The sequence below is a fragment of the Triturus cristatus genome, chromosome 8 (assembly GCF_964204655.1).
Source record: "Triturus cristatus chromosome 8, aTriCri1.1, whole genome shotgun sequence".
NCBI lineage: Eukaryota > Metazoa > Chordata > Amphibia > Caudata > Salamandridae > Triturus > Triturus cristatus.
The window spans coordinates 248,781,561-248,800,186 of record NC_140591.1 but is presented as its reverse complement, the minus strand read 5'-3'; the positions used below and the strand labels follow the sequence as shown (position 1 = coordinate 248,800,186).

The 18,626-nt window shown below is 42.3% G+C and overlaps 1 protein-coding gene across 1 annotated transcript in view; it reads left to right on the top strand.

Annotated features, from left to right (window-relative positions):
• Nucleotides 1-18,626, top strand: part of LOC146801920 (collagenase 3-like) — a 186,620-nt gene that overhangs the window by 64,898 nt on the left and 103,096 nt on the right. The window contains exons 4-6 of the mRNA XM_085624067.1: nt 5,124-5,255; nt 17,691-17,852; nt 18,256-18,367. Of these exons, the coding sequence (XP_085480193.1) occupies nt 5,124-5,255; nt 17,691-17,852; nt 18,256-18,367 (406 nt within the window). The remainder of the gene's footprint in view (nt 1-5,123; nt 5,256-17,690; nt 17,853-18,255; nt 18,368-18,626) is intronic.

Genomic DNA, 18,626 nt, shown 5'->3' with positions numbered 1-18,626 from the left:
TTTTTTTTCAAAAAAATAGCGGGGTGCGCGCACCGTGAAAAACCTTAAAAAATATATATATATATACATAAAAAATATAATAAAACATACATAACTTAGCATTTAAAAAACCTTACAAATTCACTTAAAAAACCATAGGTTTCACACATGTTATAGTTAGCTGGACATTTCACTCGTAAAAAACCGTTGAAATTCCCCCGTTATAGTTAGTTCAGATAACTATAACTCGCGCGACCGCCACTCTATTACAAGGATGATGTCATCAGTGATGTCATGAGTGATGCCACTGACCATGTCATGAGTGATGTAATATGTGACGTCATGAGCAGTGGATTGCGGGCGCGCGAGTTATAGTTATCTGAACTAACTATAATGGGGGAATTTCAATGGTTTTTTTACGAGTGAAATGTCCAGCTAACTATAACATGTGTGAAACCTATGGTTTTTCAAGTGAATATATATATATATATAAAACATATTTAAACTTTACAGAAACACATAGTCACTGGATGATGTCATCAGTGATGTCATCAGTGATGTCATTTGAGATGACATCAGTGAAGTCATCAGTGCCACACCTCCCAGCATCTGCGACATAGTGCCACATCTCCCAGCACCTGTGCACACTCCACTGGCTCCCCATCGAAGCTAGAGTCACCTTCAAGTTGCTCACCCATGCTCACAAGGCCCTCAATGACACCAGACCAGCATACCTGAACAGCCAACTCAAATTCCACGCACCCCAAAGGACCCTACGATCAGCCCAGCTCTCCTACGCTGTGGTCCCCCACACCAGAAAGACCAGATCAAGCGGCCGCTCCTTCTCCTTCCTCGCAGCCAGAGCCTGGAACGCCCTCCCTCTCCACCTCAGACAGACAACATCTATCTTCACAAGAAACCTCAAAACCTGCCTCTTCGGCAGACCCCCTCCTTGATGGACTGGAACCTGCAAAACCCCCCTCCACCAGCGACTTGAGACCCTCACGGGTGAGTAGTAGCGCTTAAAAAATGCATGATTGATATAGCATCCCTGAAACCTATGTTTTTTTCAGTGAATTTCTAAGGTTTTTTAAATGCTAATTTCTAACTATAACATCCCTGAAACCTGTTGGTTTTTCAGTGAATTTCTAAGGTTTTTAAATGCTAATTTCCAACTACACCTAGTAAGACATGTGCAGAAAGAGCAAGAGAAGTGCAGAAAGAAGCAAGAGAAGTACAGAAAAAGGCAAGAAAAGTGCAGGAAAAAGCAGGAGAGGTGCAAAAAGAGGAAGAAAGGTGCAGAAAGAAGCAGGAGAAGTGATGAAAGAGGCAGGAGGGGTGCAGAAAGAAGCAAGAGAGGCACAGAAAGAAGCACAAAAGTTGCAAAAAGAAGAGAGTGAGGTGCAGAAAGAAGAAGACAGGCACAGAAAGAGGCAAGTGAGGTACAGAAAGAGGCAAGAGAGGTGCAGAAAGAGGCAAGAGAGGTACAGAAAGAAGCAAGAAAGGTCCAGAAAGAGGAAGAAAGGTGCAGAAAGAGGCAAGAAAAATGCAGAAAAAAGAAGAAAGGTGCAGAAAGAAGCAAGAGAAGCACAGAAAGAAGCAAGAGAAGCACAGAAAGAAGACGGTGAGGTGCATAAAGAGGCAAGAGAGGTACAGAAAAAGGCAAGAGAGGTGCAGAAAGAGGCAAGAGTGGAGTAGAAAGCCAAGAGACGTGCAGATAGAGGCAAGAGAGGTGAAGAAAGCGGCAAGACTGGTGCAGAAAGAGGCAAGAGATGTGCATAAATTGGCAAGAGAGGTGCAGAAAGAGGCAAGAGAGGTGCAGAAAGAGGCAAGAGGGATGCAGAAAGAAGAGAGTGAGCTGCAGAATGAGGGAAGAGAGGTGTAGAAGGAGGCAAGAGAGGTGCAGGAAGAAGAGAGTGAGCTGCAGGAAGAGGCAAGAGAGGTGCAGAAAGAGGCAAGAGAGGTGCAGAAAGAGGTAAGAGGTGTAGAAAGAGTCAAGTGAAGTACAGAAAGAGGCAAGAAAGGTGCAGAGCTAGGAAGAAATGTTCAGAAAGAGGCAAGAGAGTTGCAGAAAGAAGGAGGAGAGGTGCAGAAAGAAGAGAGTGGGTTTCAGAAAGAGGCAAGAGAGGTACAGAAAGAGGCAAGAAAGGTTCAGAAAGAGGGACGAGTGGTGCAGAAAGAGGGAAGAGAGGTGCAGAAAGAAGAGAGTGAGCTACAGAAAGAAGCAAGAGAGAGGTGCAGAAAGAAGCAAGAAAGGTGCCGAAAGAAGCGAGTGAGCTGCAGTAATAAGCAAGACAAGTCCAGACAGAGGCAAGAGCAGTGCATAAAGAGGCAACAGAGGTGCAGAAAGAGGCATGAGAGGTGCAGAAACATGCAAGACAGGTGTAGAAAGAGGCAGGAGTGATACAAAAAGAGGCAGGAGATGTGCAGAAAGAGGCAAGAGAAGTGCAGAAAGAGGCACGAGAGATGCAAAAGAGGCAAGGGAGGTACAGATAGAAGAGAGTGAGCTGCAGAATGAGGGAAGAGAGGTGCAGAAAGAGGCAAGAGAGGTGCAAAAGAAGAGAGTGAGCTGCAGAAAGAGGCAAGAGATGTGCAGAAAGAGACAAGAGACAACTAGATTGCTAACATTCTATATTTATTACAAAAGTGTGGCACGCCTGACATCATCTTGATGTATTCAAAATTGTAATACCTAAAGCATTTCCTTTAAAAAATATAGAAATGAGAGCGTCTTACTTGCATAGAAATTATGGTTAGTGCTCCAAAAAACTAAAATGAGGACATATTTTCTGAGTTCTCAAATATCGACAAAGCACTTTTAAATTATTTGTTCTCTTTATGTTTCCTATAGAAGTTAACATGGGGAAAATGCGTTTTGGGGCCCCCTTTTTTCTCAGCCCCTGCTTGACGAATCACCCCGAATCTTTCAACACAGAACATGACCGGTCCGCCCCATTAGTTTTGAAAATTTTGTGAAGATTCATCTAACGGCTCCAAAGATATTGGCAAAAGAAAAAGCTCTTTTTGAATAGAAACAAGGTCCGAACTATAACTACCTACTGGCGACCGCCAGTAGGTAATTAGGTGTTCAGTAAACCATATAGGAGTGATTAGTCGGAGGATTCAGGAAGAACAATTTATTGTGGTCAGTTAATGCATATCAGAGAGTGTTCATAGACCAAGGATTCAGAGTATTTATACAGTGTTCATTTTGTGTCTGAGCTAAAGTCCGACAAAGTTACTGCGCTGAACTGCATCAGTGGGAGAGAGCAGGCCTGCTGCTGCTGCTCTTTTTCCCAGCACTGGCGCCCTTTAGGACCAAGCATACACCTTTCCATCATAGTGAAAAGGTGTTGCTTGTGCTGGCTAGTATAGATTTTGTATTGAGATGGTGTTGTTGGTAGAAGCGTGCCACTCCAATCTCCCTGTAACTAAATAAAATACTTTTACTACTTTACTGGAAGAAAATTTTTGGTGGCTGGGAAATGATAGCATGGTCGATCGGTGGGTAAGGAATTATTGCGTGTGTGAGTCCAGTGATAAAAGTGCAAGACCACAGTAGTGACTGTGGAGTTACCGGATAGACCTTGGCAGAACGTTGCTGTAGATTTTATGGGACCTTTTTCCACGTTGCCAACTAAAGGGAGATATGCCATTGTTTTGATTGACTATTTTTCAAAATAGCTGGAAGTTCATATAAAAAGCAAAATTACTACTGAAATTGTGACAGATTTTTCGAAAACATTGTTTTCAAGAGGAGTCCCTGAAGTATTAGTGTCAGATAATGGCATGCAATTTATGTCTGAGAAAATTAGTTTCTTCTGATAAAAATACAGCATACAGCATTCTAAGGTGGTGTTATACTGTCTCGAAGCAAATGGTCAAGTTGAGAGATTTAACAGAATCATTAAGGAAGCGATACAATTGACATTGAAATCAGGACTTCCTTGGAAGAAATCTCTATAGAGTATGCTCTTATCGTATGGAATAATAGCACATTCTGTAATAGGGAAAATGCCATTTGAACTTTTGAGAGAAAGACAACCATATAGTTGTTTAGCCCGTGGTGATAAATGGAGAAGAATGGTAAGCAAGGTTTCGGGTAGTGCAGTCAAATTGGAGGATGGAAGGGTATGGAATCTATGTCAATTAGAATTGTGTAGAAATGTGAATAATGGGATTTGTCAATAAGGGTGAAAGTGCAGTGTTACCTAAGAAGTTATGTAATTGCATGAATTGCTGTGTTTTCTTGTCTATATTTACAATTTTTATGGGGGTTTTATCATGGTGCACATTGGGAGAGGGAAATGAGCTTAAGTAGGTATAGCGTTAGATGTATCTATTTCTCTAGTATACATTTTTACTATAGTAGGGTCTTTAGTACAATGAATGCTGTATTTTCATCAAAAGTATATTATGGTGACCTTATTAATTTATGTGCATGCTAAGGAGATTTAGTTGTAAGTTGATGTATGTTATTGTGTTAGCATGTTATTATTTATGTATTATGCATTATTGTTGGGGGAAGATGTGTGGCATGCACTATTATAGAATGTAGACTGTTAGGAAGAATGTAAATGAAGGTTCAAGTATCAGCAGTTGCAACAAGTTGGTGTTGTGGTGGAAGCGCGTCCCTCCGCTTTCCGTGTAACTAAATAAAATACTTTACCGGAGAATCTACCTTGATTACCACAAAGTACAATGAGATTAGGGCAGTCAAATGGACCCGTCATCATGGTGCAACAGATTAGATTGGTGTATGGATTCTGAAAGGCAGGCCATCAAAATACGAGGTGCCCTGTATAATTTCAATAAAGTATCAGGGGCCTGGGGATGATAGTCATGCTTTGGGTGAATGTATTGTACAGTGCACATATTAAATATGGAAAATGTGGGCCTGATTCGCGAAGGGCCTCTGCACTCATGGCGGAGGCCCTTCCGTTGTGGTGAAGTCTCTGTACTCGAGGCGGAATCTCTGCAATGCAAATTCTCATTGCGTATATTCTGTCCCATGTGCAGAGACTCTCCCACGACTGTGGGGCCTTCGCCACTTATACAGAGACATTTTGTGAATTATGCCCTGAGTCTTTGAATTTATTGCTGGTGTGAATAAATGGCCATCTATAATGTCTGCACTTTTCTAGGGCATGGAGATTTTTTCCCATTTGATGGTCCTCGTGGTGTACTTGCACATGCATATGAACCAGGAGAAGGCATAGGTGGAGATGTTCACCTGGATGACGAGGAATTTTGGACAATGGGATATGTAAAAAAAGGTATATTTGTTTACCACTGTAATATTTTTTGATCATAGAAACACAAAAATGTAGGAGCTACTTGGTGATGTGAGAATTTATTTGTCTAAAATAGAAAAAGAGGGTTAGCAAGAATAAGCCAGACTCTAATCACCTATTACCCTTAGATGTTTCCGTATATTTGGAACAAAACAAAACAAATGGCAAATAGAGGTGATCACAGGGCATTAAGATCAAAGGGCTTGATTTAGAGTTTTGACGGATTCTAAAGTACCCATAGCCCTGGCGGAGTCCCTGCCTGCTGAAATGTCTGCTGGTCCAGCAGACATCTCTAGCATTGGTAGGAACTGCCTTCACTGTGGTTCTTGTCAATGATTTGTAAGTTTGAGGGACACCTCCGTCAACATGACGGAGAGGCACAGTAAATTTGCAATTTTTTTCTATTCTCCAAACCAAAAACCCAAAGTGGGACTTTGTATTAAACAATTTAGAATAGCAACGCTCCCCGTGCCATGGGGGTTTTGTCAGATGACAAGGGGGGGGGGGCATTTTTTGAAGGTTTTACCTAGTGGCGGGGGACAGTTAAACTGTCCATGTATTCACCCACTCTAAATCAGGTGGGCGGGCACATCAAACCTTGGCTGGCCCTTAGTTTTTTGGGCCATTGGAGGGTTATGTTGACTGAGCAGTCTCCACTGTCGAGATAATGCAGGTCCGCCCAACTCTAAATGAGGAGAGACTACTTTGTCGCCGTAGCAATTGAGTACCCTCTCCACCTCACCATAAATCAGGTCCAAAGTCTATAGAGTACTTGAATACACATCTTTTTATTAATGTTGAAGTTCATAAGTACGATACCTGGTCGTAGTTTTCATCAATGTAATCATTTCAAATATTACAATCATGTGCTTCACGTTTAATCCTCAATAATTGAGTCCACAGCCAAATGGTGCTTTGTGTTTATTTATATGTCTGCCCAAGAACATTTTGCTTCTCAGTTCCCTCCCTAATCTTGTATATATTTCAATGATCAATACTCTAGTGAACTAAAGATTGACTAAGCTTCTTCAGAAAACTAACTCAGGACAGTACATACACAAACTCACCCAGAGGTCCACGTGACTGCGCAAATATGTGCTTCTGGGAATGTAGGGTGTACTATAATTTTCAGATTTCTCTTAAAGTATGATCTTTTTACTTGGTGCTACAAACTACAGGTGCTCAAAGAGGACATAACCAAATATACATTTCCTATACAATTTAGAGAGCAATTTGGATGCAGCATTTTGTGACCAATGCACTGTATCTTGAAATCATATCAATGTATTTGTCATATTTCTTCATTACAAAAGTATATTTTAAACATTATACTCATTTTCTGAAGTGTAACATCCAGTGGCGCAGCTACATATCCAAATGAACAAGCATTGGCAAGTCCAATAGGTCTTGGCTCTAAAACGACAAGCTATTGGCTTAACCAATGTTTTTGTCATTGGCATGAAAACTCCAGATTGGCAGTCCATGTGTCGTAGCGCATGCAAAGGCATACATCATAATACATGTGTATTCATGTGCACACATGGGCAGCTGTCATGAAATAGATTTTCAATTAAAAACGCAATGCCAAGATACTCGCCAATGCATACGTGTTTGTTGTGAGGCATGCATACTTCATGGAACTCCAGCATCCATTGTTGCCTTTTTTATTTACTTTTCTAATATGGCAGATGACAATTTTGAATTGGACATTTGCAAGGGAAAAAGAGCATGCACTGCAGTGTTAAAAAGGAAGTGAGGAGCTTGATCCTTCTAGGGAATAGAAAACAGGAGCATGTCGGGGAGCATTGGGGAGTGGGGCGGAAAATAAAGAGTACAAGTGGGAGCAGCCGGATAAGTGGGGGAGACTTTACAGACCAAGAAAACACATGCACTCCAACTGAGACCTAAAGAAGACAAGCATTCGTAAAGACAATAGGTTTGTCATTACTGTGGTGAGGTCATAGAGATGCCAGCAAAGCTTTTTTCTTCTGCAGACCCTAGGGAGTTGCTGTGAAAGAGACAAAATCTGAAAGAGAGAGATAGGGGAATGGGACTAGCAGTAAAGAGCAATATCTTAAAAGAGGCTTAAGAGATAGAATGTGGGGCTGGAAGGCACCACCAGGGGTGGAAGGAGTGGCAGTGAGCCACAGAGGGAGGGGCAGGGCGGCGGTAATGAGAGAGACAGAAGCACAGGTGATAGCAGCAGGGGAGTGGGAGCAGCAATGGAAGTGGTTGGAGGGGCTAGAGAGGTGCACTATGAAACCAGGAATGAAGACAGTGATTGGGAGGGAGGGGTAAGGGAGCCGCAAGCATTGTACCCACCAACTGCTGGTCACCCCTCACTGAATAGTCAGTGGTTGTAGGGCTTATAGATGCAGAGTAGGACAATAGGACCATCATGAGCAACACTGGCCAGAGCATTTAGCAAGCATGCCGTCGGGCTCTGATCTAGGCCTCAACTAAACAGGGCCGAACTGGGAATGCAAACCAGCCCTGGCAACTGTGCAGGACTGGCCCGGTGGGGGGGGGGGGGTTGCTAGTGAGAAGCAGCACTGCTGCCGCTTTTGCACTGCTGCCGCTTTTGTTACAGGGAGCTGATATTGCAGCACTGCTGCAAAGCCAGTCCCCAGTAACAAAACCGCCCACTCCAAAATCGGCCCCCACCCTTACGGCCCGCCGGTAAAATGCCAGGTGCCCTCTACGGCCGGTCGGCCCTGCAATCCAATGCAGCTAACATCATGGTGAGTATTCTCGAGATATAGATGGGAAAAACAAGATGCCTACCCACAAAGAATCATGTGTGATTTCTACTATTGGAGTGGCTATCTTCAGGGGAGGTAGTCATGGATTTATATGCATCACCTGCAGACCCATCATTATTATGACACAACCCTGTGCCTTGAACAAAGGTGCACTGTGAGCTTTTAAGGAAAGCAATGGGCAGATGAACCCAAGACACAAGTCGTGTCACAACATGGACAATTCTCCTTTAATGGACAGCACAGCCTACTTATTTTGGGGAGCATGCCCCCGCTAGGTTTCTACATAGTTTAAATTGAGGTTTAAGTCTTCCAGTCATATTTTCTAATGAGGGTATGATCACCTTAATCTCCCAAATCATCCTTTCCCCTGGACAACAAAATATCTATACACCTACCAATTAAATAGATGCATATTCAGTAGCAGGATTAGAACTCCCAGTCAATGTGCTGTAGACTCCATTGTAAAGGCAGATTTAGCGAATAAATCCAGCTTCCAAAACATGGAGCATGTATAGGAGCATCTGAGAGGGTACCAGACAATGCACTATGGCTACATTTTATGAGTACTATCTGATAGAATCAGAATCAAAACCACTTTATTCGATTAGTTAAAATCATAAAAGTGTACAATACATTTACACAGATAAAGAGGAAAAACAATCCATTCATATACATATTAAAAAAAAAAATAATTTACCCCGGTGATTGCCAATATAAAACCTAATTGATCTCTTCCAAAACAGTCAATCTTGATTTCCTTGATCTAATACAGGCAACTAAAAAGCTAGCCACACAAAACATAGTTGTTGGTGATTCCATTAATTGCAAAAATAATAAAGCTGGTTTTACCTGGACAAAAGCCTCCTTTCTTAAAATAGGCCGGATAAACCTTTTCCTGGCCTCTAAGTACAATGGACAAAAAAATAAGAAATGCATCACATCTTGGGCAGAAAAGTTGTCACATCTGCAAGGAACCCCCTCTTCAGAACTAAACCAACCCTGCGGAACACTTAAAACCTGATGTATTTGGTTAAAACGAAACTTTGTCAAAAGCCACCTATGATAATTGTTCGTAACCATAGACAAATATGGGTGCATGACCGTAGATAAATTAAGCAAGAGATGAGCCCTGACTGAAATTTTACCGAGCTCTTGAGATTCTCGCTCAACCTCGCAGTGCTTAATAAAATACATCTTGACCCACCCTATATCAGCTTTCCTTAAACTTTCGGGGTTGGAAAAGAGTTCAGGTCGTCCTACCGTCTTTGCAATTAATTTAATGTAAGACAGCCACTGAATATTCTTCCAATTATCCAATTTAGAACATTCTTTCAAGATATTGTGATTCATTGTGAGATCCGGGTTCAACCAGGTTCTTATCCATAGCAAAAGTGGGGCTAACTTTAAAATGTCAGAGATATATCCCGTCCCCAATTCTAGATGTACTGAATAGGTCGCAGTGGATTGGGGGAGGCCAAGAAGGGCTCGGAAAAATTTATTCTCTTCTACTTGGATGGGTTCAAGATTAATATACCCCCAAATAGCGGCCCCATACCTAGCTACTGATATAGTTTTAGCTTGGTAAATTTTCAAAATAGCCTCACAGGGTTTCCCTCCCAACCTTTTTGCGAAGCTCAAAATTGCAGCCGAGGAGCTACGCACAGCTTTCACCTTTGTAGTTACTTGGGGTAACCAGTTGCCTTTATTGTCAAAAACGATGCCCAGGTAGGTGAAAACTTTTACTCTAGAAATAGCCGCTCCATTGCAATAAAACGTTTTAAGATGGTTTTTTCCCTTCCCCAATGCCATTATGTGGGATTTGCCGTTATTAACCACCAGGTCCAGTGATGACATAAAATTACCAAAAGAATTCAATAGTCTTTGAAGACCAAGTGGAGTCCGCGCCAAAAGAACGGTATCGTCCGCATAAAGGAGCACAGGTACGGGAATACCATCAATCCTAGGGATATCAAGGGAGGAAGCTAGCAAACTATCTTCCAGGGAATTTATATACAAAGTAAATAGCAGAGGGGCAAGAACACACCCCTGGCGTACCCCTCTACCAGATTTAAAGCTAGCAGTGCATTTCCCCTCCTTAGTCATCCTAATTGAGGCCTTCAGGTCTTTGTGTAGTTCTGCCATAAAATACACGAGGGGCTTGTCCAAGCCTAACTCTATGAGTATCGACCAAAGCTTAGACCTGTTGACCAGGTCGAAAGCCGTAGACAGGTCCATGAAACCTGCATAAATCGATCCCTCAGAAGCTTTGGTGTACTTTGCGATAATTAAATATAAATTCAGGCATTGGTCCTCTGTACCCCTCCCTGATCTAAACCCATACTGGGCGTTAGAGATAACCCCTTTGTCAGTTGCCCAGTTATTTATCCTGGCCAGGATAACTTTTCCCAAAATTTTAAACGAGGAATCTAACAGGGATATAGGCCGATAGCATCTAGGATCACCCCTTTGACCCTTCTTGAACACAGGGATTATAATAGACTGTGACCATGATTTCGGTGGGGCTACTAAAGATGCAGAGTTAAAAACATTTAACAAAACTTTGGCCCAGTACTTGGGATTAGCCTTGTACATGTCCGTAGGCACCCCATCCGGACCTGGTGCCTTACGACCGGCCGAGCCCTCAATTGCTTTCTCCACCTCTTCGATGGAAAAAATGATAGGAGGGAGGGGAGAGCTAGAAATTGGGATCTTAAATACTTCCTGCTCAAGATTACTCCCATAAATATTTTCAAAGTGGGCTAGCCAGTCTTCCTCCGGAATATTTAATTCCAACGCCATATTCTGGGAACCGGATAAAAAAGGAGAATTAATAATTTCCCAGAATTTGGAACTATTTTTCAGGGTAGCGTTATCCATTAGGGCTACCCAAGCTTCTTCTTTAATTTCCCTCTTCCGTGTCATTATTACTTGGGAGTATGCTTTCCTTAACTGTGTGACCAATCCTTTGTTCCTCGGTTTTTCATTAAGGGCTTTTTTAAGTTGTGTTAAAGCTGAAGTACAGCTATGATTGAACCAACCTTGGACAGTTTTGGGTTTAACAGGGCCTCCTTTGGTGGTAAGTTCCGTAGCTACTTGAGAACAAATGGTTTCAAAGGCCATAATTATATCTTTGTCATAAGAAGATGGGTCGGTACATGTATTTAATTCGAAACCAACCTTTGAGACAATTAAATTAAAAAAATCTTCAGGGATAACCTTGGACCATTGTAATCTCCTCCCTTGATCTTTAGGATTCACCGAAACCACCACAGGGGTCAAGTTCCGTTTATCTATAATTGGAAAAACATTAGCCAAGATCAATATCACCGGGTTGTGATCGCTAAAACGGAGCTCTGGGCGTTATAAAAAAGTACATAATTTAAAAGCCCTGCTGATAAAAATATATAGTCAATTATGGTTTCCCTATCCCTAGCAACATAGGTGGGGACACGAGAATGCATATCCCGAAATCCAACCTCATAAAGATCGGAATTTGCCAAAAGGGACTCCATGGCAACCCCTTTAGAACTATGTTCAAAGTGTTGGGGGTTTGAAAATTCAGTGCCATCCTTATCTCTATAGTGACAATTAACATTGCATAAATGAACATTAAAATCACCCATCAGAATATAATGGCAAAAAGTGGTATGATTGTCCTTATAGGATTTTAAAAATTCGGTCAGCCAGAGGATATGCTCGTTAGGGGACTCTTCTTGCTGGGAATTATAGCAGTTGATTAACAAAAACTTAACATCATTTGCCAAACTAAATTCCAAAATAAGACAATTATAGGAAGTACTTACAACCTTCTTGACACAGCCCAAAATATTTACAGTAACGAGGAACATGAGACCTCCCCTATCTCTTCCCGCATTAGAACTCTGGGCCGGTACAAAATAAGAGGTATAACCATCCATCCAGAAGTCACAGTCCTTGTCCCAAGTCTCTTGAAGGGCAATGATGTCATATAGTTGTAAAGTGTCTAACCAACCACGGTCACTCTTCTTTGACCGTAAACCCGCAATATTCCAACTCATAAATTTTATGGTTTCACCTGAATTAGAAACAATATTAACGGAGTTTGATTGTGAGGTTCCATGGTGCATTAGGGTTTCAGCATTTACTCTGGGGACAGGATTTACCACACTAGCGCTCCCCTGAATTACAGAATCCTCCTGTCAATCACAGGCGTCTAGGCCTGAGAGTGCCTCAAATCTATTTCGGGTAATAATGTTATGGTCTTCCCTACAAAAAGTTGCCCTATTGTCCCACTGGGGTTCTGGAAACCTCTGGGGGGCCCTAGCTAGAATGGGTTTTGACACCACTCTGTTCGGGAAACTCCCATAGCATTTGTAGAAATAACCCAACGAGCGCGCACACACACTAGTGTTTTCAGTTGTCAAGGAAGCTGCACGTATCAGCACTGTATTAACATGTTGTGGGGATCTAAAATTAACTATAACACAGTCCCCACTGCAGCCTTTCTGGGACGGACCAACCCACTTAGTCCTTCTGGTGGAAATAATTTGATCAGCAAGATGTACTGGGAAGCCACATCTTCTATTGAGCCAAGCTATAGTTTTGTTTTTTAGCGACTCGTGTGTTTCCTCACCAGAACAGGCGTGCAGATTTCCTAGGACGGGCACATTAGTCAAGACGACCACATAAGGAGCACACTCGGGGGGAAGATTAGTAAAACCAGAGGAAGTTCCAAATCTAGAAATAGAAGTACCATCCTGTCTCACAGAGGGTAGCTTAACTGGAATAGTGGGAGGTGGAGGGTCAGAACAAGCAGGAACTGGAAATGCGGGTGCCTGGGAAGGTGGTAACGGAGATTTTATGACATTATCATCAATGACCCCAACACAGCCAGTATCTGACGACTTAGATTCCCCACTACGTAGCAGAAGTTTCGCTACCAGCTCACCAAGCCTCTGTACTTCCTTGTTGGTATTTTTTAATTGGAGCAGTAAGGATTGCATATGCTTGGCTAACAGGGTCTCAAATTTAGCCTCAAGAGTAGCTATTAGTGACGCAAATTGGACTGGGTCTAGAGTGTTACCACCCAGTCTACTTGTTTCCTGTGGACCAGACCCCGAAGCAGTATTATTTTGAGCTTTGTGTAAAGCTTCTGCTCTTTTTTTGACAGGCCTCCCCCCCTTTTATTTAAAAGTTTCCTACAAGCTCTTACTGGTCTTGGGCTAGGGAGAACCTCCTCAGTAGCATCGGAGGCCAAATCCTGAGGATCGAAACATTCCTCCGCGTTTTCAAAAAGAACCTGGCCTTCTATCGATGCAACTGGACTAACACATACACTAATATTATCGTCAAAAGGGTTTACAACCACAGGTATACATGTGGTATCAGGCAAAACGGAGGGGCCCCCCTTCCCAAGTGAAAGCCTACGATCATTATTAATTTTATTGACCATTTTCACTAAATAGTTATCCATAGGGCCGGCCACAACTGTACCCGAATCCGGATTGTTGCTCGACATAATCAGAACACAAATCTAACAAAAATGTCAACCCCAAAAACAAGGAGGTATATACTGCCCCCAGCCAAAGTTCTCGTTGAAATATCGTAACTATATGTCACGCAGGTCCACAAGCAACCAGTTCCTCACGACGAAAGGTTAACAGCAAACTCACGTGTCTTGGGCTCAGGAATGAAGTCACAAGAGTCGTGGCCCAGCCCTGCCACGGTCTGCCCCGGACGGCCACAGACGGTCCCGCCCTTGTCCCGGCCTTCTCCCGGCGCCCACCAGCGCGCGTCCCGCGACGCGGGGGTAGCAGCAATCTTTTATGCGCCTCCGGGCGCTTCGATGTCGTCAGGGAGCGCCGGGGCACCTGGGGGTTGAAGTTTTCCCCGCTCCGGGCAGCGCGACGAAGTGGCAGCCCACGGCCGGCGAGGGAGCACCAACAGAGCACCACCAAAGCCAGCGGCGCAACAGGGAGGGCAAGGACAGCACCCCCGTCAAGTAGCAGAAGCAGGACAGTCCGGTAAGTTTTTCTGTTTTCGCGCTTTCCCCATTTTATGAGTACTATCTGATAGTGGGCTGTACTATTTTTTTATAAATTGCTTTAGAAACTATAAAAAACATTGCAGCACCATCTAACCCAAAGATGATTAATCTACAGACCTTAGTGGAAAGGAAAATCTGTCTGCTCAACCGGGACTCGAATCTGTGACGTTTATTCTATCCTAAACTTCAGTTGTGAACCATTAGCAGTTGATCCATCTTCCGACAGCTGAGATTTGAGAGCCCAAAATGAGTCATTCTGATAACAGCTGAAGGATGGATTATACAACTTAAATAAGCGACAGGGCAAGGAAGCACTGGGCCCTAATGTAAACAAGCAACTTGATCCACCTGTCCTTTGGGTCGGTGGCTAATGACAGTCATAATTGAGGATCAGTGCATCTGTGATATCCACTGAACATAGTGCTAATGTACTTATGCACATTTGATAGCCCAGTTCCTGGGCAACCTGATCAAGATGGACAGGAAAGGAAATGAGCAGAACTGATTTCTACTATGTCACAAACTAGGAATTCACCAGAGTGCACAATGCTCCTTTGCACTAATCAGGATCTCCCCACTCCTGCACCTCTGCACACAGCGATATGTCTGCTACTGCTGATTGCAGATTCTGAATTGGTTGGTGCTATTCCAAAATTCAAATACATAATTTCGTCATTTCTAGAATTGCAAGCTGCTTCTTCCGACATGTGCTTCCATTTCCTACACATTCTTTCGCTCTCTGTGCTTCCAATGTAGCAGTGTCCCCTTAGCTGCTCTACCCTTCAGTATACCGTCTTGTTTATTCTACACGTCTTTATTTCCAAGCATTTTCTCTTCCCATATATTTTTTGTCAGTCTCCTCCTATTATTACTCTCTATCTTTCTCTTCCTATTTTGCTTCTTGTTTCTGTCTTGGTGACTCTTCCTGCCAGGGTATAATGGCTTGGCACATGGGCGCAGGAAATCAGGGGTATTGTCTGCAATTAGCAGTCAGGACAGGTACAGGGCAGCTGACAGAGCGAAGAATAGCCTTCTCACTTTTTCCTTTGACTTGCTAATCCAAAATGGGGCAGGTAGGCTCTGCTCTCATTCATTCCCTAACCCTCATAGACCATTTGGCTCCAATCGCATCAGGAGGGAAAGCCAGTTCTGGCCATGCCAGAGGATAGGAGATCTTATATAAATCGGTAAAATGTTGGGTCTGCCTGTACATTCAAGAGGAAAAAAGGGTTCAGCAGTATTTAACAGAGGGATTTGGGAAATTCTGATAAAAAGGAGGTGGATGTACTGCAAGAAAGTAGACAAGATTGGTTAGGGAAAATTCTCCAATCACTGGCTCATGCACAGGATAACAGTGGCACCTCACTGCCCACTGCCACCTCATCAACAGTCTTTCTGGAAAAAAGAAGACTCTTCACTTCTGGCACATGCCAGAGGAAGAGGATTCAAGGACTCCTGCTGGAATCCATGGGCTGTGACTGGACCCTGTGGAAGCCCTGACTGGGAAGAGAGCTAGTGCCTAGAAACTTGCCTTGAGTACAGGGAGGCTGCAAAACTGTCCCAAAAGAACTTTTCCAGCAGTTGGGGGAAAGTGGAACTTGATAATTTTTCCCCCTTTTGGAGAACCAGGACCAGCTCAGGAAAGGCAGGAAAGAAAACCAGGTATGTACCACTCAGATCATTTTGCTGTGCTGAAAAGGGGTTCAGCCAGGCCTCGTGGTAAAAGTATCTGGCCTCTTGGAGCCATGCCTGGATACAGCTTTCAGCCATGTCCCACCGAAGTTAATTGAGACCACAAAAGAGATAGGGATAGAGCGAGGAAGCAAATTCATCCAAGCAACAAAGCGATATACTTAGCTCTTAAATTCAGCCCACTCTTACATTTTGGTGCAAAAACAACAGCTTCAGTGGTCGCTCAGAAATTGCTTATCTAACTTTGGGGGATCCTCACTGGCCTCAGCTTTGAAGATGGCCCCACTGAAGGATTTTGCTGTTCTTACCAAGACTAAGTCTGAAGGTAAAACCTTCACCCAGGTTTACCAGCTTGATGTCTCTGACCTCTGCTCCATCACAGTTAGTCTGATATCACACTGAGGTCCTGGTCAACCAATGGTTGTTATTTTTCAAGGAGGTTCAAAATTTAACAGGCATGAAAATTAGCTTCTATTTCAAGTTTAGCCCTCACACAATGGGGCATTGCATCACTGTAAAGAAGGAGGTCGCACAGCAAAATGGTGAGTTTAAAGAAGAACGTATTTCCATTTAAAGAGAGCCCCACGTCCTGCACCCATCCGGTAAAGTCAAGCCTCCAACCTCCTGAAACGATCATTCCAAACCCGGCCCTACCAAGGAATCCAGAACATAGAATCCCACAAGAACACAAACAGACTCAAGATGCAGATCAAAGACGCAAAAACAGATTTGAAACGCAGCTCAAGAAACTAAACAGTAAATAATAATCACTTACTATTGGTACATCATCTTCCCTCTTATAAAAAAAATCAAAGCAAAACTAAATAAAATCAAATAAAAAAACATTAAATGTCAATAAACATTTTTAAATCTAGCAGGTAAAGATGCAATATGAAATAGTCTAGATCTAACATTTTCCATACAACAACTCTCAGGTGTGTGTAGCATTACCTTCAATCCCTTCAGCAACCACATTCGTTTTAAAAACTTCCAAAGGATTGAGTGGAGCAAAATGATTGATTGATTGATTTTAAGATTCTCTGTCAGGACCAGAGGCTAGGATTATGCTGTTCTTTCTTCACTTTATTGGACAGCAGCAGGTTCATGGGAAATGTAGTCTTGTTGTTTTGAATGGCTGCTGTTGAATAAAGAGAAGAGAGAAGCCATAATCCTTGCCACCGAGTTCTCAATAGAATTGAAACTTTCCGTTACGATAGCTAGGAAATTTTTCATTGTACAGTATGTCTTGATTTAGATGTGGGACAATTTCATTCCCCTGGCTTGGAAGAGATTTGGATATGTTATATTATACTTGGTCAGGGACGCAGCTGCATAGATCAAGTTTTTTTGTTGACGGCATGGCGATTATTTGTAGGCTTGGGAGCAGAGCATGTCCCTACCTATGTAAGAAAATAGCAGAGTATGGATGGTGGAGCAGAAATTAGGAGCATGATTGGCTATTTTTGACTTATTATTCACATGGCCAAAAAACAGAGGAGTTGGAAGTCATTGTATAAGCATACTAAATTAATGCATTGCATGAGTGATGGAGGTGAAAACAAGCAAGTGACTTGGATTTGACCTGAGATCCTGATGCTAGGTCATAAAGAGGAACACACTCTGTACCATGCTGAGGTTACTGTTATGTCATCTTAATGCTCATTGATGCCAGTCTCCTGATTGTCAAGCAACACCCCTATCAGTTTGAATGATAGTATTTACAGTGTTCATTGTGCCCTGAGGACTGTTGCACATGAAAAATATTGATTGTTTGGTGTATTAGGTTAAGTAGGATCTCTGTGTTAGTCATTTCGCAGTCATCAGCAATAATTCCCAAGACATATTGGAATGAGGACACATTCAAAATGTCTCATATTCACTAAAACCAATCAAAAATTATTTTAAAAGTGTAATTAACCTATCATATTACATTTGCAGGGTATGATTTGTTTAATGTTGTTGCTCATGAGTTGGGCCATGCACTTGGACTAGGACATTCAAAGGACCCAAATGCTCTGATGTTTCCAAAGTATAAGTATTTCGAGCCCAGCACATATCACCTTTCACTTGATGACGTCATGGGGATTCAGTCTCTCTATGGTAAGTGAAACAACATTTAGGGTATATTAGAAAGAGTCATGCAACATATTGAACTAAGCATGAATTTGTTCTATTGAGGTTGGGATCTTTAGAGAACTAATACTTATCGAGGAAATGCAAATTCTACTAAACATGCATTTTTAATACGTGATCAAGAATATTTACATGGGTGGTAAAGAGTAACTCAAAAAGTGGCATAAAACATTTAGCTTCCTTCAAATCAAATGCATTAATCTAATTGCTCCATAATCCAGTTCACATTTATTAAAAATTACAATTAAAAAAAAATCTATACATTTGTGTAACAGCTTTATGACGTAGCTGAGCGTTGCCTCATATGCTGTTTACTATGTGCATGCTATTTCAATCTGTAGTAAATATTAGGAATTATGTTTATTTTAAGGTCCTCGTTCTGGAAAAGCGACCATGGTAACTGTTCCTGAAAAATGTAATCCTGCTTTATCACTTGATGCAGTAACCACTTTTGGAAATGGCCTTCTTTTAATCAAAGATGGGTAAGGTATCACATGTACACATTGCATATAGAAATCTGGATGGCTTAGCAAATTATTCTACTGCCCTCCTCATTATTTCTGCCTGGTGTCTTTTTTTATTGATTTATTTTAACAGTTTTGTAGGTTCGTGTGAAAAGCTTGATATTGTTGCAAACCTGTACCATTTTCACTGATGTCATTACTACAACCTATATTCAGCTTGTACTCTTACCCCTGTCGTACCTTTATAATGTTGGCTCTTTCTGTTATACAATCTCTT